At 43.0% G+C, this 23,869-nt stretch overlaps 1 protein-coding gene across 2 annotated transcripts in view; it reads left to right on the top strand.

The window, feature by feature from the left end:
- LOC137380173 (inter-alpha-trypsin inhibitor heavy chain H3-like) overlaps window positions 1-23,869 on the top strand; it is a 199,673-nt gene that overhangs the window by 61,376 nt on the left and 114,428 nt on the right. Inside the window, exons 19-23 of one of the 2 annotated variants that reach the window (XM_068051930.1) lie at window positions 2,551-2,664; window positions 3,614-3,815; window positions 13,802-13,974; window positions 14,893-15,004; window positions 15,109-16,938. The exons of the other annotated variant lie outside the window; for it this stretch is intronic. Coding sequence (XP_067908031.1) covers window positions 2,551-2,664; window positions 3,614-3,815; window positions 13,802-13,974; window positions 14,893-15,004; window positions 15,109-15,253 — 746 coding nt within the window. The 3' untranslated portion in view covers window positions 15,254-16,938. Of the gene's footprint in view, window positions 1-2,550; window positions 2,665-3,613; window positions 3,816-13,801; window positions 13,975-14,892; window positions 15,005-15,108; window positions 16,939-23,869 lie in introns of those variants that run through there. 2 annotated transcript variants of the gene reach the window in all.

Raw genomic sequence — 23,869 nt, 5'->3', positions numbered from 1 at the left:
CTGGGGCACTTAAAATAGGGCACCAGCACCTGCTGTACAACTGTCGAAAGCTCTCGCTGCGCCGAATGTCCCACCTCTCCCTGTAATATGGCTGGGGTGGGGGGGGGGGGCGGTGCGCGGCCTCTATGTAAATGAGCCCCCATGATTAATAATGGCGGCGCCACAATAAAATTCAGCCCACTATGTTTTTTATGCGTTCTTGGGATATGGGTGTTGCTAGTTAGCCCAGCATTTATTGCCCATTCCTAATTGCCCTTGAGAAATGGAATGGCTTGCTCGGCCATTTCAGAGGGCATTTCAGATTCAACCACATTGCTGTGGATCTGGAGTCACATGTAGGCCAGACCAGCTAAGCTTTTACTATTGCTACCATAATTACACGCCATCTTCATTTCCAGAGATCTCTTGGCTATTCATCTGGTTGATTTTGTCTTCTTCAATTGCATGTGATACTTTTCCCTGCTCTCCTGTAAATTAAATGCCTAACGTGTGTTGAATGCCTTCTGTTTCGATCCGATTTGCCTCTGCACATTCCTGGTTTACAATATTCCTGATTCTACCATGTGCCCTTTAAACCAATTGAACATAAATGGCTCCATTCTGCTTGAAAATGCTTTTTAAAAATATCCTATTTGTCCTCAGTACTTGATTGCCTATCTAGTAGAATGCCCAATGAACTTATTTAATGTTTGTTGGAATACAATTATGCAAAATAATTATGATAAATTTGGTAATGGGTGAAAAACATCTGGTCTATGATAATGCAATCTTTATATTAAAACATTACATTATTATATTAAAATCTATTAAATAGGGTAGCTCAATGTGCTTCTGTATTTAAGAAATAATATCAGAGTCAAATCATAGTATAATAATCTTTACGTAGAATATTACTTGACACAGTGTCCTTATCACTTACTTGCTAAAAGCATTGTGTAACTGAGCAATGTAGACCAGAAAGTCTCAGCTTCGATCCATGGTGCTATAACTAACTTCAGCACTGCTGCACGAAGGAAGGGAAAATGAAGTGGTCCTGATCACTATCCAGTGAGCTACACGAGAAAGTGTTTGCATGTGGATGTCAAATTGAGAATAGGATCTGTGGCTGCTGTGGTACTCTCTAGTGTTACAAAAAGCTGCAGATCATCATATTCTTTATCCTGCGGAGACAAACCACTTAGGTGAAATACCAGAGGGCAAATGGTAACTGTGGCACCAAGCCCCTCCCCGCACCCCCCTTCCGTGAGGATAACTTGAGGAGGGGAGGTGGTGAGAAAAAAGTCACAAGAGAAACAAAATTTGATACACCACTAACTCTGATATTGCTCATATCACTAATCAATCCCTTTTTCAAACAATCACAATTCTCTTTTGCATAACTTTTTAATGTCTCATTGTTGTAAAGAAGATCTAATTATTAGTATACTTCTATATTCAATAAATATATATTCATGATTAAATTCACATAATTCTGAAGTATAGAGTAGGTTATGTTACATATTCAAATCTTTATGACAGGAGCATAATGTATTATTCTGCTGCTAAAAATAGAATTGAGACATTATAAGACCACAAAGTCTAATGACTGTAAATACCCACGGCCAACTAGAGGCCAATTCCTCTTAGGCACATCATGAGATTCATTACAGGGTAATTATTATAAACTCTGGCTCCCTGCCAAATTCAGAACAAGCAGCAGGAAATGCCTAGCTTTCTTTCAAGATTGTTTTGCATCTGTAACAATGGGCTGAATTTTATCCTCATGACGTGGGGTCCCAGTGGCAGACCGGAAGGTCGGTGGAGACCCCACCTCAGCCCTTTAACAGACCCGCGTTGCAATTCCACAGCAGGCAGCTAATTAACTGCCTACCGTCAGGGACACTCTCTCATTATTGGATGATCTCCTGCCTCCAAGTGCTGCCAGCCAATTGGAAGGCCGGCAGCTGTGCAGCACTGGCAGCGCCCTACAGTACTGAGGACATCGGAGACCCCAGGAGCAGTGAGTGGGGTCGGGGAAGCCGGGGCCATTTAGGCAGCCCCAGCAATGGGATAGGGGGTGGGGTTTGGTGAAGGTGGGGAGGGTGTCTTCCCGAGACGATGGCGATTGCCGCCGGGGTAGCCTCCGGGGGCCCTGGATTTCCTCCAAAGGAGGGACCCCTCCAACACCATTAGGAGGCTGCCAGGTTTTACCTTGCGGCGTCTCCCGTTGGCAGCTGGCCCCTCTGTCCTCCATTAAATTGAGATGGAGCTGGTAAGAAGCCCTTAAATGGCCATTAATTGGTCATTTACGGGCCTCAAATGACCTGGGATGAGAAGGCCCACTTAGGCCTTCCATGCCCGGACTAAAGTGGAAGATGTCAGGAAGGTGACGGTCACTCCACTTCCTGCCTTCCCATGCAATTTTATGGGACCCTCCAGCATCTCCATTCCCATCCCTAGGGGGCACATAAAATTCAGCCCATTAAAGTCGAAATGTCATGGACTCAAAACTTGTTTTATATAAAAGTGGCAAAGATTTAAATGTTCTAAAACCTTGACATCTTTTTCAAGTTGACAGTGATCCTCATTTTATCATTTCAATAAATGATCACAGTGATGCCATTTGTTTCAACATTAATGGAAAACCAGGTGCAATTCTAAATCTGGTCACGGATCCGTATACAGGTAGGTGCAATCTGTATCACAAGCTGTCACAAGGAAGCAAAAATGGCCGTGCATTGCTGCCAAACAGAAACGTACCCTGAGTTAGCAGTTCGTACAGTCACATTAAAGCTGGCCATTCTGGAATTCTACTGTTTGACCTCCCCACATTCCTGACTGATAAATGAAAATCTGGTAGCAAAACGTCTACTGATTTAAAAGGAGAAAAGATGCAGAAATTATAGCACAGTTATTATTTATAGTGATCAATATAAAAAAAGTCAAAGCCTCAGATTTATTAAGGTATTTTTCAAAGTTTTGATGTAACTGTCAAGTGAGACCAGGAACTGAGCTCGCACAATTCAGAATGGTGCATCTCATTTTATGAAGAGGCCTATCTAAGTGTATTTTTGTTTCATACAAGTCTTATGGATAATTCACTTGATGTTTCCACTAGTTTCTTCATTGTTTTCCATACTTTTACTCACGGGCTTTCTGAAGTAGCCTTCCCATGATAAAGGACATTGATAGGGTTTCCTTATATCTGCAATAAATATCTTGCCATCCTTGATATCATGGCCACTTCACTGAATCCCATTCATCCTTATTGTCTTTCTAGAGACTCAAGTCATTGTAGGTTATTGATAGTCTGATTTTTTGTCAACTTAGTGAATGGTGCTTAATGTAATTTACATATAACTCATATCAAAAGGAGCTTTTTCTAGAAATGTCACTTCTACTGTAACAAGCGATTTCCCATCACCAAAATGCTGCATCTCATTCTTAGCGTTTCCTTCATTTTCTCAGCTATTGATAATTCAGCTGTTCCGTGTGATTACCAGTTTGCGGGTTCCTCCCTATAACAGGACTTTGCATTCATCATTTGTTTTACTGTAAAAGTAATTCTCCCAATTTTAATTTGATATTGAGACAATTGATTAACATTCTATACTGTTCCTAAATTTACATGCAGGTTTTGTGGTAAATGGGCAGTTGATTGGAGAGAAGAAAACAGAAAGTAACGGGAAACCAAAAACATACTTTGGAAAGTTTGGAATTGTGAACAACAAAATGGATGTGAAAGTTGAAGTATCGACTCAAACAATTACAGTCTTTCATAGAGAAGACACGATGTTTTTCCCCTGGTCAGCAAATGCATCTTTAACAAAAGAGAGGTACGGTTTATGCAGTAATCCAGCAGCATTACATTTGTTTTTCAGAAAACAGTTGGAGGTGACATAAATGCAAATATAGCCAAGAAACAAAAGGTTCAATTACTTAAATTCTGACAAAATGCCTTGCAATGTCAAGCCTAATTTGTACAATCGGTGCCTGTTGGTTGATTTTGGTTTATCTTGTGAATTATGTGAGTGACAACATGTGAAGCAAAAATACAAATAAGACCCAAGGAGTCAGCATCACACATACAAGGCAAAATAGTAATATTGCTGCAATAACAAACCTCAATGATGATTCATAACTGATAAATACCGGAAGCAAGGTTAATCTGATTGACATTAATTTCAAAAAAGGATAAATATTATACAATAATGACTTTTCTCGTCCTCTATCATAGCTCTTACAATTGTCCCAAATCACTTGGTATACAACAAATTATTTTGTAATGCTGCCAGTGTTGCTATGAAATCCCACTTCAGAAAAGGTCTTCTCTAAAGCAAGGAGAACCATAAGAAGTCTATTCAAGGGCTAGTTGGGACTGCAACAGCAAACCATGGAATCTGTAATAGCAAAGGTCACAGAATCACAGAATTGTTACAGTGCAGAAGGAAGCCATTCCACACATCGGGCTGGATTTTGTTGCGCTCCCAAAGTTGGGCTCCCTGGTCGGGGGGCCGGAAGATTGTACCGCAGCGGCCCGCCATGGAGCCCGACACCGAGATTGCCGAGCCCAATGTTCCCGCCGGCGGCGAGGCTCCATGGCGGCCCCCCCCACCACTCGGCGACGGGACCCAACTTTAAATATTTAAATAAAGGCGATGAATGAATTAACATACCTTTCACTGCGATCTTGCCGGCTGCCTGCGATCTTGTGTGTGACGGCCGGCACTCGTGCTTTCACTTTCCCGTCCAGGGAAGGCTGGTGCCACCGAGGTAGGGAAGGGGGGGACTTAAGATTTGTTGTGAAGTTGGGGGGGTGGGCAGGAAAGGAGTCAACTCTGCATTGTCAGTCTAGTGGGGGGAGGGGGAAGGGTTGAACTCTGCACTTAGGTCAGTTGGGGGGGGGGGTAAAAGGGGTCAACTCTGCACTTAGTGCATTTGGGATGGAAAAGGAGTAATCAGGGCTTTTGTGGTGTCGCTGAGGGGGGGGTGAGTCAAACTTTATTTTTTGCTGCAGTTGTGGAGGGGAGACGGGATCAACTTTCATCTGTCAACGCAGGTCTGACAGTCCTTCAAAAATGGCGCCATGCCTGTGCAGAAACAGGTGACGCTGTCACCTAGACTGCCCCGCCATGTGATTGGGGGTGGGGTGGGGCGGCCACCCTGCATATTATAATGAGCCGCCGCGCACTAGATCGCGGTGGCATGGCGGTGCGGGCTGCCATTTTTTTCGCCCGCTGCTGCTCCCAGCTGTGGGAATATAAAATCCAGCCCATCATCTCTGCACCAGCTCTCCAAATGTGCAGTTCACCTAATGCCATTCCCATAATCCTGTACATTCTTCCTTTTCCGATAACTGTCTAATTCCCTTCTGAATGCCTCAATTGAATTGCCTCCACCACACTCTCAGGCATTGCATTCCAGATCCTAACCACTCACTGCATGAAGAAGTTTTTCCTCATGCCGTTTTTGCTTCTTTTGCCAATTACTTTAAATTTGTGCCCTCTCGTTCTTGATCTTTTCATGAGTGGGAACAGTTTTTCCCTATTTTCTCTGTCCAGACCCCTCATGATTTTGAATACCTCTATCAAATCACCTCTCATCCTTCTCTTCTCCAAGGAAAACAGTCCTAACTTCTCCAATCTATTTTCAGAACTGAAGTTCCTCATTCCTGGAACCATTCTCATGAATCTTTTCTGTACTCTCTCCAATGCTTTCGCATTGTTCCTAAAATGCGGCGGCCAGAACTGGACGCAATACTCCAACTGAGGCCGAACTAGTGTCTTATACAAGTTCAGCGTAATCTCCTTGCTCTTGTATGTTATGCCTCTATTAATAAAGCCTAGGACACTGTATGCTTTATTAACCGCGCTCTCAACCTGTCCTGCCACCTTCAATGACTTATGTACATATTCTCTCAGGTCCCTCAGCTCTTGCGCCCCCTTTAGAGTTGTACCCTTTATGTTATATTGTCTCTCTATGTTCTGCTACCACTTCACATTTCTCCACATTGAACTTCATCTGGCACTTGTCCGCCCATTCCACCAACCTGTCGACATCCTTTTGAAGTTTTGCACTATCCTCCTCGCAGTTCACAATTGTTCCAAGTTTCGTATCATCCGCAAATTTTGAAATTGTGCCCTGCACACCAAGGTCTAGGTCATTAATATGTATCAGGAAAACCAAGGGTCCCAACGCTGACCCTTGGGGAACACTGCTACAAATCTTCCTCCAGCCCAAAAACATCCATTAACCACGACTCTTTGTTTCCTGTCACTCAGCCAATTTTGTATCCATGTTGCTACTGCCCTTTTATTCTATGAGCTATAATATTGCTCACAGGTCTGTTGTGCGGCACTATCAAATCTTTTTGGAAGTCCATGTACATCACATCAACAGCATTGCCTTCATCAACCCTCTCTGTTACCTCTTCAAAAAATCCCAGCAGGTTAGTTAAACACAATTTTCCTTGAATGAATCCATGCTGGCTTTCCTCGATTAACCCGCAATTGTCCATGTGACTATTGATTTGGCCCCAAATTATTGTTTCTAGAAGTTTCCCCGCCACAAAAGTTAAACTGACTGGCGTGTCGTTGCTGGGCTTATCTTTACATCTTTTTTGAACAAGGGTGTAACATTTGCATTTCGCCAGTCCTCTGGCACCACCCGAGTCTAAGGAAGACTGGAAAATTATGGCCAGTGCCTCTGCAATTTCCACTCTCACTTCCCTTAATATCCTTAGATGCATCTCATCTGGCCCTGGTGCTATATCAACTTTAAGTATAGACAGCCTATCTAATACCTCCTCCTTATCAATTTTAAATTCTTCTGGTGTATTAATTACCTCCTCTTTCACTGTGGCCTGTGTAGCATCTTCTTCCTTGGTAAGATAGATGCAAAGTATTAATTTAATACATCAGCTATTCCCCCTGCCTCCGTGCATAAATCTCCCTTTTGGTCGCTAATCGGCCCTACTCCACCTTTTACCACCGTTTTACTGTTTATATGCACATAGAGGACTTTGGGATTTCCTTTTATGTTAGCTGCCAATCTCTTTTCATACCCTTTCTTTGCTTCTTCTATTTGCTTTTTCACTTCCCCTCTGAACCTTTTATATTCAGCCTGGTTCTCCATTGTATTATCTACCTGACATCTGTCATAAGCACATTTTTCCTTCTTCATCTTCATCTCTATCTCTTTTGTCATCCAGGGAGCTCTGGATTTATTTACCCTATCTTTCCCCTTCAAGAGACTATAGATTGACTATGCCCAAACTGTCTCTTCGTTGAAGGTAGCTCATTGTTCAGCGACTGTTTCTCCTGCTAACCTTTGATTCCAATTTATTCGGCCCAGATCCATTCTTACCCCACTGAAGCAGGCTTTCACCAGTTAATTATTCTTATTTGAGCTTGTTCTTTGTCCTTTTCCATAACCAACCTGAACCTTTTGATTCAATGGGCTGGATTTTACCAAGCCCACGACATCAGGCTCTGTGGAGGCGGGGGTGGCCGGAAAATGATTCCGGCAGTGATCCACCACGGAGGCCAACACCGGCAGAGCCCGACCCGATCCTCCCAGCGGCGGGGAGGCTCTGCGGCAGCCCCCCCCTGCTGCTAAGCAACGGGAACAGCATTTCAACCTTTAAATGAATGACATGAACACATTTAAATAAACTTACCTGAAATCTTGTGGGCCCGCTGCGATCTTCGGCATGGCGGCTGACACGCCAGCACCTTCAATTCCACTTCAAGGGAAAGCCAGCGTGACATTGGGGCAGGGGAGGAGGAGTTAAGATTTTCAGTGCTGGGGGTAAGACGGGGTCAAATAAACGTAATGGGCGTAGGGGAAGGGGTGAACTTTAAACTTTGTGCAGTTGGGCGGGGGAGGTCAGATTTAAAAGGTAAGTATTTTGGGGTGGGGGGGGAGAAGGGCAAATAGTTAATGTAATTGTCATTGGGGGTGGGAAAGGGACTTTAGAAATATATTTGATAAATTTTGGGGGGCGGGTGTCTTTAAAAATTTAAATATGCCGGCAGGGCTTGCTGCCCTATAAAATTGGCGCCAGCGCCTGCACACAGGCAGCTGACGCCATTGCCAGCGACGGACAGCTTGCCCCCTCCATGTGATTGGAGGGCCGGGCTGCTCCGGCTTTTTAAATGAGCCACCGTGATTAAATGAGCCGCCGCGCGGGACATCGGCGGCAGGCTCTTAAAATCCAGCCCAATGATCGCTGTCCCCTAACTGTTCTTCAACTGATATATGATCCACTTGGCCCACCTCATTCCCAAGAACCAGGTCCAGCAGTGCCTCCCCTCTTTTGGACTGGAAACATACTGCTGTAGAAAATTTTCCTGAACAGACTCTAGAAACCCTTGCCCCGCTGCCCTTCACACTACCATTATCCCAGTCTATATTCGGATAATTAAAGATTTTTGACATAACTTTCAGAGATTAATCCAAGTAGAGGGATCAAATATCTGGACCACGAAAATTGGTGTCATGTAGGTGAGATGATAGAAACTGGAGGAAAATGAACAAATATCATGGAGGAAGTGAAACAAATCAGAACAGTGCTTGGGGCAGGGATGATGAAATGGGAGGGGGAGAAATGCACAGCTCTCCAGAATCCCAGATACCAGCACCATCAAGTGCAGTGCTAGAACTCATTCAAAGATCACAGCACAATTTGAATCTGAAATTTAAAATAAGCATTCAGTCTGATTAAGCCACCTTTAAGAATCATTCTTACCATACTGAGTTAAATACATCACCATCTGCATCTAGATGCCTTGCTGTGAACAAAAGGGTAATGATTAAATATTTTATTCAGTCTCCTGTAAGTCATATACAGGATGATGCAAGATACACTACAGTGAATTGTGTGGTCGAAATATCGGAAACAGACTCAATCTCCTGCAGTGTCATAATCCAGTAGGACTGGCCTAAGGGCCAAATCGAGAGGACTCGTAGCAGTTGAGTACTTTTTTTTTTATTCGTTCGGGGGATGTGGGCTTCACTGGCTAGGCCAGCATTTATTGCCCATCCCTAATTGCCCTTGAGAAGGTGGTGGTGAGCTGCCTTCTTGAACTGCTGCAGTCCTTGGGGTGTAGGTACACCCACAGTGCTGTTAGGAAGGGAGCTCCATGATTTTGACCCAGCCACAGTGAAGGAACAGCGATAGAGTTCCAAGTCACTATGGTGTGTGGCTTGGAGCGGAACTTGCAGGTGGCGGTTTTTCCATGCATCTGCTACCCTTGCCCTTCTTGGAGGTAGAGGTTGTGGGTTTGGAAGATGCTGTCGTAGGAGCCTTGGTGAGTTGCTGCTGTACATCTTGGAGATGGTACACACTGTTGCCACTGTGCCTCAGTGGTGAAGGGAGTGAATCTTCAAGGTGGTGGATGGGGTGCCAATCAAGCAGGCTGCTTTGTCCTGAATGGTGTCGAGCTTCTTGAGCGTTGTTGGAACTGCACCTATCCAGGCAAGTGGAGAGCATTCCATCACAGTCCTGACTTGTGCCTTGTAGATGGTGGACACCACTTGGAGAGGCAAAATTTGATTAGGAATAGTCAGCATGGCTTTGTCAGAGGGAGGTCATGCCTAACAAATTTGATTGAATTTTTTGAGCATGTGACCAGGTGTGTAGATGAGGGTAGTGCAGTTGATGTAGTTTACATGGATTTCAGCAAAGCCTTTGACAAGGTCCCACATGGGAGACTTATCAAGAAAGCAAATGCACATGGGATACAAGGTAACTTGATAAGGTGGATTCAAAATTGGCTTAGCTGTAGGAGACAGAGAGTGATGACAGACGGCTGTTTTAGTGACTGGAAGCCAGTGTCCAGTGGCGTACCACAGGGATCTGTGCTGGGTCCCCTATTGTTTGTCATTTATATAAACAACATAGACGACTACGTGGGGGGTAGGATCAGTAAGTTCGCGGATGACACAAAGATTGGCCGAGTGGTTAACCGTGAGGTGGAGTGTCTTAGGTTACAGGAAAATATAGATGGGATGGTCAAATGGCAGAAAAGTGGCAGATGGAATTTAATGCTGAAATGTGTGAGGTGATACACTTTGGAAGGAGCAATGTGACACGGAAGTATTCAATGAATGGCCTGACACTGGGAAGTTCCGAGGAACAAAGGGACCTTGATGTGTTGGTCCATAGATCTCTGAAGGCAGAAGGGCAGGTTAACAGGGTGGTGAAAAAGGCATATGGGACACTTGCCTTTATCAATCGAGGCATAGATTACAAAAGCAGGGAGGTCATGTTGGAGTTGGACAGAACTTTGGTAAGGCCACAGCTGGAGTACTGTGTGCAATTCTGGTCGCCACATTATAGGAAGGATGTGATTGCATTGGAGGGGGTGCAGAGGCGATTCACCAGGATGTTGCCTGGGATGGAACATTTAAGCTATGAGGAGAGGTTGGATAGGCTTGGGTTGTTTTCGCTGGAGCAGAGAAGACTGAGGTGTACAAGATTATGAGGGGCATGGACAGGGTGGATAGGGAGCAGCTGTTCCCCTTAGTTGAAGGGTCAGTTACAAGGGGTCACAAGTTCAAGGTGAGGGGCGGGAGGTTTAAGGGGGATTTGAGGAAGAACTTTTTTACCCAGAGGGTGGTGACGGTCTGGAATGCACTGCCTGGGAGGGTGGTAGAGGCAGGTTGCCTCACATCCTTTAAAAAGTACCTGGATGAGCACTTGGCACGTCATAACATTCAAGGCTATGGGCCAAGAGCTGGCAAATGGGATTAGGTGGACAGGTCAGGTGTTTTAATGCATCGGTGCAGACTCGATGGGCCGAAGGGCCTCTTCTGCACTCTATTATTCTGTGATTCTGTGACAGGCATTGGGGAGGTAGGAAGTGAGTAACCTGCTGCAGAATTCCTAGCCTCTGACCTGCTCTTGTAGCCACAGCATTTATGTGGCTGGTCCAGTTCAGTTTCTGGCCAATGATAGTGAGGGATTCTGTGGTGGTAATGCCATTGAACGTCAATGGGAAATGGTTAGATTCTCTCTTGTTTGAGATGTTCAGTTGTGTGGCACAAATGTTACTTGTCACTTATTAGGCCAAGCCTGGATGTTGTCCAGGACTTGCTGCATTTCTACACGGACTGCATCAGTTGCTGAGGAGTCGCAAATGGTGTTGAACATTGTGCAATCATCAGCGGACATCCGCACTTCCGACCTAATGATGGAGGGAAGGTCATTGATGAAGCAACTGAAGATGGTTGGGCCTAGAACACTACCCTGAGGATCTCCTGCTTTAATGTCCTGGGACTGAGATGATTGACCTCCAACTACCACAACCATTTTCCTTTGTGCTAGTTATGACTCCAACCAGCAGAGAGCGTTCCCCCTGATTCCCATTGACTCCTGTTTTCCTTGGGCTTCTTGATGCCATACCCAGTCAAATTTTGTCTTTATGTCAAGGGCAGTCTCTCTACCTCACTTCTTCAGTTCAGCTCTTTGTCCATGTTTGGACCAAGGCTGTAATGAGGTCAGGAGCTGAGTGGCCCTGGTGGAACCCAAACTGAGCATCAGTGAGCAGGTTATTGCTGAGCAACTTGATAGCACTGTCAACAACCCCTTCCATCACTTTGCTGATGATCGGGAGTAGACGGATAGAGCGGAAATTGGCCGGGTTGGATTTGTCCTGCTTTTTGTGCACAGGACATACCTGGGCAATTTTCCACATTGTCGGGTAGATGCCAGTGTTGTAGCTGTACTGGAACAGCTTGGCTAGGGGTGCGGCTAGTTCTGGAGCACAAATCTTCAGTACTATTGCCAGAATGTTGTCAGGGCCCATAGCCTTTGCAGTATCCCATGCCTTCAGCCATTTCTTGATATCATGTGGAATGAATTGGTTTGGCTGAAGACTGGCATCTGTGATGCTGGGGACCTCAGGAGGAGGCTGAGATGGATCATCCAGTCGGCACTTCCGGCTGAAGATGGATGCAAATGCTTCAGTCTTGTTTACAACTGATCAAACACTAATTCATAATTTTTGGCTACCAACAATACAAGTGTACTGGTAGATACAATGCAGAATTTTCAGTTGTTTCTCCCACAGATTGTGGCTGGTGGATAATCCAGGAATTACAGAGAAGAAAGCTCCTATGTCTTATCCAATATCATTCAGTTAAAATCAACTATCCAATCTTCTCCTCGGCAAGATGAGTTCACTACTTCCATAGAAACCAATGTAACATAGTGCTGTAAAGTTAACCATCATCCTGAATAAAACCAATGAAAAAAGACTCCAGTTTCAACCTGGAAACACATGATTTGGCTTCTGGCATTTATTTGTTTATGGGATGTGGGTGTCGCTGGCTAGGCCAGCATTTATTGCCATCCATAATTGCCCTTGTAAAGGTGGTGGTGAGCTGCCTTCTTGAACTGCTGCAGTCCTTGGGGTGGAGGTACACCAACAGTGCTGTTAGGGAGGGAGTTCCAGATTTTAATCTCACAAAGCAAGTAATATAATTATCTTTAAGTTAATATTTGCCTTAGAGGTGATTGCAGGATCAGATTACATCAACCTCTAGGAAGTGGGAGAGCCATGCAAGACCCAAATCATGTCACGATGAAAACTTGTAACATAGTGGGACGGATTTCCTGGTTGTCCCACAGAGGGGAGAAGGCAGGTAGACCACTCATAAAATGTAATTGGCAATATATGTCCTGCCAAACCTGCTGGAATGTCATCAAAATGCAATGTATCTTAACCACAGCAGGGCAAATGTGAATTAGGATCTTGTTCTGACTTCACACCTGAGTGTGCATCCATTGGAAAGATCTAATCTAAAAATACGCATAGCTGCATAGCCTAAGATACAATAGGTAGGTGGAAAAGGCAACCCCATCCTAATCAATTGAACAATCCAAAAACATGTGGCAAAATTGCGAGTTGACTACCATGCCAATCTACAAATCCAATTCCAAAAATAGTGTAAATGGTAAGAATGTCTATTTTTAAAGTACTGACTCCCCCAGGCATGGGGATCAGGCAGGAAAGGGAAGTTTAGGCAGAAGATCAGCCATGATCTTATTGAGCAGGCTCTAGGGGCCGTATAGTCTACTCCTGATCCTATTTCTTCTTACCCCCGTGTCCCACCACCACCAGAATACAGTGTTCAGGTTGCCCCGCTAAGCTTTGATCCCCAGTATCTCTCGTACTTGATTGATGTTGCTGGATGTTGCACCAAGAGCAGTTCTCCCTGCTTTCAGGCTGACAGGGTTCCTCTCCTTTGCATCTTCCCATTCTCTCCATGCATCTGCTCTGATTGCCAGTTACTCTTTCAGATCCCTTCCCAAGTCACATCTGAAGTCCCACACAAAGTGTGCTTTGTTTCAAAAAAGATGTAAAACTAATAGACTGAAGATGCAATTTGCGAAGATGGGCTTCAGAGAGTCAGTGCATCTTAGAGTGAGTGCATGGAAACTGCAAGAAGAGGTCAGATGGAGAATGCCCAGTAGCCTGAAATAAGGAAGGGTGAGACTGAAAGGCAGGTACATAGGAATGGGTTCTGAGGCAGAGAAGCTCTTTGCTCGTGCCACTGTGGTGAGAATCAGTTGCTCAGATTGGATCTGATTGATATTGATCCATATTGATAGCAAGGACCAACAAAATGATAGTCACTATTAATGATAGTTAATAATTGACTGGGGCTTCATTGATTGTATTTCATTAATATTAGATTATTAATAATAGATTATTAAAATGGACAATTTTGAGAGCTTTATTTGTGCTCGTTTAATATTCAGGATATGAGAGTTTAAACATTGCACAATTTATCATATCTAACATTTATTTCCCAGTTTCTCAATCTCAATCCTGAAAGAAAGAAATCTCACAGTAACAATGGGAGATGATGCAACATTTGTTATTGTGCTGCATCGGGTGAGGAAAAATCACACTGTACACAGAGACTTTCTGGGATTTTATACACTTGACAGCCACAAGCTCTCAAATATGACCCATGGATTACTTGGTAAGTAGAGTATTTACTTCATTAGCTGCCCAGTCAGTTAAATGCTCTACCTTTGGTGGCTGTGCCTTCAGCTGCCAAGGTCCTAAGCTCTGGAATTTCCTTGTTAAACCTCCCCACTTCTCTGCCTTGCCTTCCTCTTTTAAGACACTCTGCAAAACCTACAGCTTTGATGAAGCTTTGGTCATCTGCCCTAATATCTCTTTATGTGACTTGGTGTCATATTTTGTTTTATAATGCCCCTGTGAAGCACCTTGGGACATTTTATGATGTTAAAGGTGCTATATAAATGCAAGTTGTTGGTGGTGTTGTAAACACTGAACACCACTATCAGGGGATACGGCTCTTGTACAATGGTTTTACAAATTCCTTTGCATCAAAAAGCTATTATACTCCAGGACCATATTTAGTGATGACTGCAGTATATATGTCCCAAGAGCAATCATTTTCCTCCTTCACTGAAACTGACTAAATTAGGCACCATATATTCAATTTTGTGTCACTGGATAGCGTGAAAAAATTAAATGTTTACATCAGTTTGATCACTTATTTGTGAAATATTTAGTGCAAAGAATAGTTTACCCCTGGCTAAGGAGATTTCAATTCCAGAACTCATAAATAATAGAGATTATTATTCTGCCACCATTTTTGGAATACACCTATTCCGAACTTTATTTAAAATCAATTTTAATTGAATTACCAAATAAACTATGAAATTAATTTTAAACTGAACCAAATTACCACCAGAGTTCTGGTTCAAGCAAAAGCATTTACACAATGGAGAAAAGTGAAATTCTTGGTTTAATCACAAAATTTAGCAATAGCTTCTAAACTCATTCATCCTTGGGCATCCTGCATTCACTACACTGTGCTGTATTTGTGACTTTCCAGTCAAATTAATTTACCTTTACTTTGACGCAGGCCAATTTTACCATGAAGTAAATGCTGAGATATATAACATTCGCCCTGGCTTAGTTCAAGACAAACCTCGTGCGACAATGATTGTAAAAGGTCACAAACTCAGGGTGACAAGGTAATGTTGCTAAGATAGTGTAACATTTTTGATGTGTCCTATTTAACAGTTGTAATTTGTCTGTACATTTCTGACATGACTTTTATTGATGACTTTAATTTTAGGGTGTATGAGAAAGATTACAGACTTGATCCAAACCATGGTACCAATATCCCATGCTGGTTTGTTCGCTACAATGGGAAAGAATGTATTGATGGAATTCCCACTGACTACGTCGTTCCTTCTTTATTTGACTCATTATATTCATAACATGAGACCAGATGTTGAAAGTTTATCTCTTTAGTATCCCCTTCATGGCTTTATTGCTCAGTCGCTTTATAGATTAAAAATCGTATATCTGCAAGCACTTCAATTATAAATTTCTATGTTCATTTATAATGGAAACTGCCTCTGTAAAATGACCAGATTTGGTTTGTGTGTCAAAAATGGAACCAGGTGATGCAAGTTGAGCTCCAATGCTGACCCAATGGGCTGAATCTTCTGGGCCCTGAAAATGTTTGGGCCTCGGGATCGTTTTCAGGTCCCAACCCCAATCATGGCAGCAGTGGGACTTCAGGCGCAATCTCACAGAAGCTGATCAAATAAGAACCCTCCTCTGGGATCGCTGTCCAATTAGGGACAGCAGGTGAGTTGAGGAGGTGGAATGGCCAATCAGCGCTTGCAATGTGAGGGCAGGTAGTGGTCTTTATTGTGACAGCAGTGAGAACTGCTGAAGAGTTTGGGACACAAGAGGGAGCAATGTGATGAGGGAAATGAGGCTCACGGTGCCAGAATGCTTCTCTTTAACTCGAGCACTCTCTGTGACAGCAGTCACCTGCTGCAATAGAAGGCCTGTGCTTACGGATGATCGCTGCCTTGCCATTTTTGCCATTTAAGGTCAAATTGGCTGTAACTGTCAAGCCACTTGGACCTCTCGCCTCCTGTGAGCTGTCGAGTTATGGACACTGTAGGGGTTCCATTTTCCTCTGGAAAATACGAATGCCCAGTGAATATGCCTGATAATTGCCTGATCAGCAAGTTCCTGACATCGCACTCAGCCCGCCCCTGGGACAAGCAGCCAGAGGCATGAACACGTCGACAAACAGGCCTGACGCACGTTTTTCAGATCTTCCCAGTACCCCCTCCCCCCAACATTCAAACCCGCCTCCAAGGGGATGGTAAAATTTCCCCCAGTAAATTAAAAGCAGTGATTCTGGTATCAATTCTCCCCACAGAAGCAATTGCATATTCACCCTATGGCAGCAGATGGAGTATAAGATGGGTTCCAATACCAACTGAGTTGGAAGGTATTTAAAGGACAGCTTCAGGGAAGTTCCATGATTTCAAAATGAGAGCTACTTTGATTCAATCCTATTGACTCCAGAGGCAGTGACACTGGTACAGGCATTAGTACAGCTCTAGCACTGAATGCAGTAGCAAGTGGCCAGTAATGATTGGCTTCAGTACTGCTGATTATGATTAAGGAACACTGGGCCAAACGAGCACTGCACTGACTTTGGGTGAACCCAATCATTGCATAAGTTGCCCATTGTGGAACAATCATATTGGGGAGCTTTAATATGAATCTGAATTTGGAAAAATGGTGCATCTTAAAAGAGAGTCATCCAGTAATTCAGCAGTACCAAGTTGGTTCCAAAATAATTTTTGACAATAGGACAAATTTAATTGTTGCTACTCCATTTTTAATTGGTTAGCTCCAGTGGCAACACTGAACAATGTGTCTCTGGTGCTAGCATGAAGGAAGTTTGTGTATTTTCCAGGATACAACAGACTTTGAAATAAGGCTTTACATGGGCTTTAATGACGGTACAAAGAAGTGACGCTGAATAAAAATTCTGATAAAGTGCTGTATCACTGAGAACATGTTATATATACACAAGAGGTATTCTTACACATGTACACAATAAATCAATTTCATTTTGAATTCATTTCAATCCATGTGTACTGTTATTATTGCTGCTCTTTATCGTATGGTTTCTGGTCTTCCATTAAATAGATTCATATCACCAAATTACTCTTACATAGAAACATAGAAAATAGGAGCAGGAGTAGGCCATTCGGCCCTTTGAGCCATTCATTATGATCATGGCTGATCATCCAACTCAGTAACCTGTTCCCGCTTTCGCCCCATACGCCTTGATGCCTTTAGACCCAAGAGCTATATCTAACTCCTTCTTGAAAACATACAATGGTTTGGCCTCAACTGCTTTCTGTGGTAGCGAATTCCACAGGCTCACCACTCTCTGGGTGAAGAAATTTCTCCTCATCTCAGTCCTGAAAGGTTTACCCCCTATCCTTAGACTATGACCCCTGGTTCTGGACTCCCCCACCATCGGGAACATCCTTCCTGCATCTACCCTGTCAAGTCCTGTTAGAAGTTTATAGGTTTCTATCAGATTCCCCCCTCATTCTTCTGAACTCCAGCAAATATAAGCTCAACTGACTCAATCTCTCCTCATAAGTCAGACCCGCCATCCCAGGAATCAGTCTGATAAACCTTCGCTGCACTTCCTCTATAGCAAGAACACCCTTCCTCAGATAAGGAGACCAAAACTGCACACAATATTCCAGGTGTGGTCTCACCAAGACCCTGTATAATTGCAGCAAGACATCCCTGCCCCTGTACTCAAATCCTCCCGCTATGAAGGCCAACATACCATTTGCCTTTTTTACCACCTGTTGCACCTGCATGCTCACCTTCAGCCACTGGTGTACGAGAATACCCAGGTCTCGTTGCATATTCCCCTCTATCAGTTTATAGCCGTTCAGATAATAGTCTGCCTTTCTGTTTTGCTACCAAAGTGGATAACCTCACATTTATCCACATTATACTGCATCTGCCATGAATTAGCCCACTCACGCAACTTGTCCAAATCACCCTGAAGCCTCTCTGCATCCTTCTCACAACTCACCCTCCCACCCAGTTTTATGTCATCTGCAAATTTGGAGATATTACATTTGGTTCCCTCATCTATATCATTAATGTGACAAACACATTTTCAACTTTCCATTTGATTTAGATTTCCTGCTTTTCCTTTAAATGTAGTTTGATGCACTGGTTTCATGTTCTATTTACATGAGCTCTTGTTTTGTTTTATTGGTTGGATTTCTTTATTACTTCCTTCTCCAGATACTTCACTCTTCATCCTGTCCAGTCCGGCTTGTCAATCACATTTCTCATAACAGTTCTTTTCTACTCAAGTCATTCTCATTAATTCATTTATTTTTATTTGTTCATTCACCGGATATGGGCATCACTGGCAAGGCAGCATTTATTGCCCATGACTAATTTCCTTTTGAGAAGGTGGTAGTTAGCTGCCTCCTTCAACTGCTGCAGTTCTGTGGTAAAGGTACTACTAGGTTGGGAGTTCCATGTTTTTGACCCAGCGATGATTAAGGAATGGTGATATATTTCCTTGTCAGATGATGTTGACTTGGAGGTAATGATGTTCCCATGGGCCTGCTGCATTGTGCTTGTTGGTAGCAGAGGTCACAGGTTTGGGAGGTGCTTTTGAAAAAGCTTTGGCAAGTTGCTGCAGTTCATCTTGTAGGTGGTACAAACTGCAGCCAAATTACACTAGCGGTGGAGGGACAAAATCTTTAAGGTGATGGGTTGGGTGCCAATCAAACAGGCTGCTTTGTCCTAAATGGTGTTGAATTTCTTGAGTTTGTTGGAGCTGCACTCATCCAGGCAAGTGAAGCATATTGCATCATAACCCTGACTTCTGCTTGTAGGTTGTAGAAGGGCTCTGGGGACTCAGGAGGTGAGTCACTCACCGCAAAATACTCAGCATTTGACCTGCTCATGTATCACAGTATTTATGTGGTTTGTCCAGTTACATTTCTGGTCAATGGTGACCCCTAGAATGTTTATGGTGGGCAATTCGACAATGGTTATTCCATTGTGTGCCCTGGGGAGGTGATTAGAAACTCTTTCTAATTGGACGTCATCATTGCCTGGCAACTGTGTGACATGAATGTTGTCCAGGTCTTGCTGCATGCAGGCTTCATTATCTGAGGACTTGTAAATGGAACTGAACACTCCAATCATTAGCAAACATCTCCACTTCTGGCTTTATGATGGAGGAAAGGTCATTGATGAAGCAGCAGAAGATGACTGGGCCTAGATCACTCCCCTGAGGAACACCTGGAGCTATGCCCTGAGGCTGAGATTATTGACTTCCAACAGCCACCCCTTCTTTGTGCGAGGTATGACTCTAGCCGGTGGAGAGTGGAGAATTTCATTGACTTCAATTTTACTAGGGCTCCTTGATGCCGCACCCGGTCAAATGCTATCTTGTTGTCAAGGGCAGTCACTCTCAATTCACTTCTGTGATTCAGCTCCATCATCCATGTTTGGACCAATGCTGTAATGAGGTCTGGAGCTGAGTGGTTGTGGGAGAATCCAAACTGAGCATCGGTGCGCAGGTTACTGGTAAGTAAGTGCCGCATGATAGCACTGTCGACAACACATTCCATCATTTTGCTAAAGATTGAGAGTAGGCAGATGAGGCGGTAATTGGCCAGATTGGATTTGTTCTGCTTTTTGTTAACAGTACATACCTGGGCAATTTTCCACTTTATTTTATAGATGCTAATATTGTAGCTATACTGGAACTGTGCATTGTATAATCCTCTCTGAAAGCTTCTATTCTCTTCTGTGTAGTGCCTTTTTGTGTACAGATTTCGTAAAGCTTTTGTTATATTTTATTTTTATCTTTTGTTCTTTTCTGAAAGGGTATGTTAAATTGGATCATTTTTTCTTTATACTCTCATCAAAAGGCAGAGGATAGTTAAAGCTTGGGTAGGACAACAAAGAGGCCAAAGGAATGGCAGAGAAATTTAACAGGTATTTTAGCTCTGTAATATGAGAGATAAATATGGGGAGGACTGCAGGAGTATCAAAGGAGGACCTGAATGAGCCATTAATTAATATAGATATTAAAAAGAAAACTGCATTAAAGTGGTTAATGGGGCTTACAGTTGTAAAATCACTAAGTACAGATGCTCAATGCCTCAGAAAATGGAAGGAAATTAGTAAGAAGGAATAGTAAATACACTAACAATTTTCCAAAGTTCTTTGGAAACAGTTATTGCACAATTGGGCTAGAGGGTTATGAGTGTTACATTTCCATTCAAAAAAGAAGAAAAAGACTTGCATTTAAATAGTGCTTTTCATGACCTCAGGAGATGTCCCAAAGCACTTCACAGCCAATTAAGTAATTTTGAAGTTTAGTCGCTGTTGTCATATAGGAAAGGGATAAATAAATTAATTGTAATCCTGCTAATTAGACATCAATTAACGTTAATATCGAAAAACTGAGAAAAACCATAAAAGGGATAATATTAGTGAACGTTTAGAAAGAGTGTTTGGCTAATCTGAAACAATTAACATGGATTTGTAAAGCAAAGGTCATGCTTCTCTATAGTCAAATTTTTCAAGGAAGTTAATGAGTATCTGTGGACAAAATTAATGCAGTCTATGTGCATGGACTTATTGGCTTGATATCAATGGGAGGATGATAAATTTTATGATGAGAGTCTTAGAACAAATTAGGGCTGTATTCACTAAAGTGGAAATGGTTGAAGGGAGATCTAATACCAGTTCCTAAAAGTTTCGAAACAGTTTAAGAAATTAGCATTTAAGTGAGGGTTATATAAACATTTGAAGAAAAATATTAATGATGCTGGAAAATGAGACTGGAGTTCATGCAACATGAGCTAAACAGTTGCCTGTGTTGATATTTCCGTGACTTCTTTGATCATTTTCACTATGGGGTTTTTGGGCCCCATTTGACCATCTTCCTATCTGTTGTACATAAATCAGATGATCTTCAGCTGACTGAGTGTTTGAGCAAGCATGATAAACATTCAGAACATGAACAGGCCACTTTTATTATCTATGTATATAAGAGTCTTGTGTCTAGCAGGCATCCCTTTTACTCAGCTCTTTCATCTGTTTGCATTCTTCATTCTCATATGTAAAATGCTACTGATTTCTTTCCTGTGTTGAAATTCATGTGCTTTGGATACCTGTACTTAGTTTACCTGCATTGTAAGTCTCTGATGCACTAAGTATGTTGGCATTATACAGTTGCTCACAGTTAGTTAAATGCCCATCAGTCACACTTTTGAAATATCTGAAACATTAAAAAGAAAGGTAACTTTATACTGTTTATTATTGGTGCTGTGAATTTACACGAATCTGCCAATATACGAACTTCCCATACCAATAACAATTAACTCCTAACTGATCTCAGATTTACCTTTTTACATTAATTAGACTTTGTGGCCTTGAAGATGTCCTGCTACAGCAAATTCTGGCACAATGGCCTGGATTTTATCAGTGCACCGCACTCCATGGCAGTGCGCTTTCAACTTGGCGGCCTTCCGACACGTAAGTGCCGCCCGAGGAGCCCCCCGCGATATTACGCACGGGGGTTCATTTAAATGTAGGGGGCGGAACGGCGGCCCCCAATGACATAAAGGGGATGGAACCGCGTCCCCGGCAACATTCTTAAATTTTTATTGAAAAATAATAAAGATGTCAAGGCCCTTCCCCAACCCTTCCAATGGTCATTTCAATGCCTGAAATGACCAACACTTGCCTTTTTCCCTACCCGAACTTCCACCCCCCACCCCCACAAGCTTCTAACTTTTGCCCTTCACCCCTTCCTACCATCCCCACATTCAATAAAAAATGATTTCCCTGCTCCCTCGCCCTTCCCACCCTAAAAATTTTATTCCTCACGCCTCCCCCTCAGGTTCTCGCCTCGGAACTCCATATGAAGTTCTGAAGGTGTCCGAAGCACAAATGGCGGCCGGAAAATCGGCATGGGATGGCCGCCGCCTGCAGGTAAGTTTATTTGCATCTCATTTAGTGTAATTTGTATATGTATATGAAGGACCTGCCACCAGGCGGCGGCGGGGGGAGGGGGGGCCCGCACCAAGGTCCCCCCGCCACCAGTAATATGCGCAGGCCCTTCTCGACATCGTGGGTCGAGGCGGGTCTCTCCCTGCAGAATTTTACTGGCCCCCGCGCCGTGACCCCCGGCGACGAGGAGTCAGTAAAATTCAGCCCAATAAGTACCAATTCAAGTTTAACAATAGGGATTCTTATAGATCTCTGCAAAAGAAAACAACTCTGTATACCTTCATAAAAATGAAAGCAGTAGAATCAGTTCTGGGTTAATGCTGAGCACTGATCTCTGCAATTCTTATTGTCCTTAATAACTGTAATTTTTCTTTGGCACTGTAAAATGATTTCTTTATCCTGTTCTTTTGTGGAACACAAAATAGAATTGTTTTGCAGCTAATATGTCTAATATAGATGGTCATTTATTTATCACATAATTTACCTACCAGTTTTTACAATCCTTTATGTTAATACAAAAACATCCACAAGAGAGCACAGAATTTATCCACAAGGAAATACTGGGAATTAATAGCACTAATATGATTAGATCTCCCATGGCATTGCTGATGGGGAGTGAGAAAATAGATCGACTTTCTTACATGTCTCTGTTGTCTTCTCATCACTGTTTCTCCCGCTCTCTTTCCGATCTTTGTGTCTTTCTCTTCTTTTCAGCTTGTCTCAGCCATCATCTGCATTTATGTTTCTATATTCTTGTTTTGGATGGACAATGGTGAGGAAGGGAGTCACCGTTGATTACATGCTACATCTACTGCTGCTGCTTTATTTTTTGGTCTCAGTCACATGCTTGTCCATATTCCCACTCCTTTCCCAGCAGGTATAATTCCTCATTTCCCACTCTGCGCTTTTTCTTGTCTCCTTACTATTTACCTCACTGTTTCTTTCCCTCCATAACCTTTCCATTCTCCCTGTAGTCTTCCTGTTGGGTTATGTAGTAACGAACATACATTTCAGAGTAGTAATAATTATTAATTTTTGGTAAATGTTCTATTTATGCACTGACTTTAATCCTTTATTAAATTATTTTCAATCACCCGTATTTTACATTGAGAATAATGGTTTGGCTAACAACAGTCACTGGAAATCGGATAGCAACTTCCAGAGTACGCACATCTGCAGTGAAACATGGAAATCCAGAAGTTGCAGTCCAAGTTGCCCTGCTCCATGACAGTCTGCGCAATAATGGTACCTCACCGGTAGTCTCGGCATTAAAATCAATTTAAAGGTGTGAGGTTGCAGTACTTATCCACTAGTTATCCACTAAACACACCGGAACAAGTTAGGGCGATTTTGAAGTGGTTTAAATTGTCAAGTCGAATGTGGAAAAAAAGGAACCTTTTTGTTTCTGTGTGAACAAAACAAGCTGAGGCATGAAACTAAGGTGTGTGGTTTCTAAGACTTTTTTATTCATTTCCAAAATATACTTTATTCATAAAAATCTGTAAAAAATACATGACAAAACAGTTTCAAACAGCACCAAGTCAAAAAAATACAAACAGAGCAAAGGAGGTCAGTTTCCTTCAATACAGGAGTGAGTTGCTTCACAACCCTTCCATTTCATTTTTCATGCCATATACATTTTACAGCAAACGAAAATTTTCCCGATACAGTTCGAGGGGTTTTCCATGGATCCAGCCCCTCCATTCACCTTGGTGGGGGGACCTTACATAGTGGTCTTTCCCCACTGAGCCTTTGCTGCGGCTGCCCCAAGCTTTAGATCGTCCCTCAGCACGTAGTCCTGAACCTTGGAATGTGCCAGTCTGCAACATTCGGTCGTGGACAACTCTTTTCGCTGGAAGACCAGCAAGTTTCGGGCAGACTAAAGGGCGTCTTTCACCGAATTGATAGTCCTCCAGCAGCAGTTGATGTTTATCTCGGTGTGCGTCCCTGGGAACAGCCCGTAGAGCACAGACTCCTGTGTTACAGAGCTG

This window comes from Heterodontus francisci, chromosome 19, assembly GCF_036365525.1.
Source record: "Heterodontus francisci isolate sHetFra1 chromosome 19, sHetFra1.hap1, whole genome shotgun sequence".
Taxonomy (NCBI): Eukaryota; Metazoa; Chordata; class Chondrichthyes; order Heterodontiformes; family Heterodontidae; genus Heterodontus; species Heterodontus francisci.
This window is presented reverse-complemented; position numbering and strand designations above follow the sequence as displayed.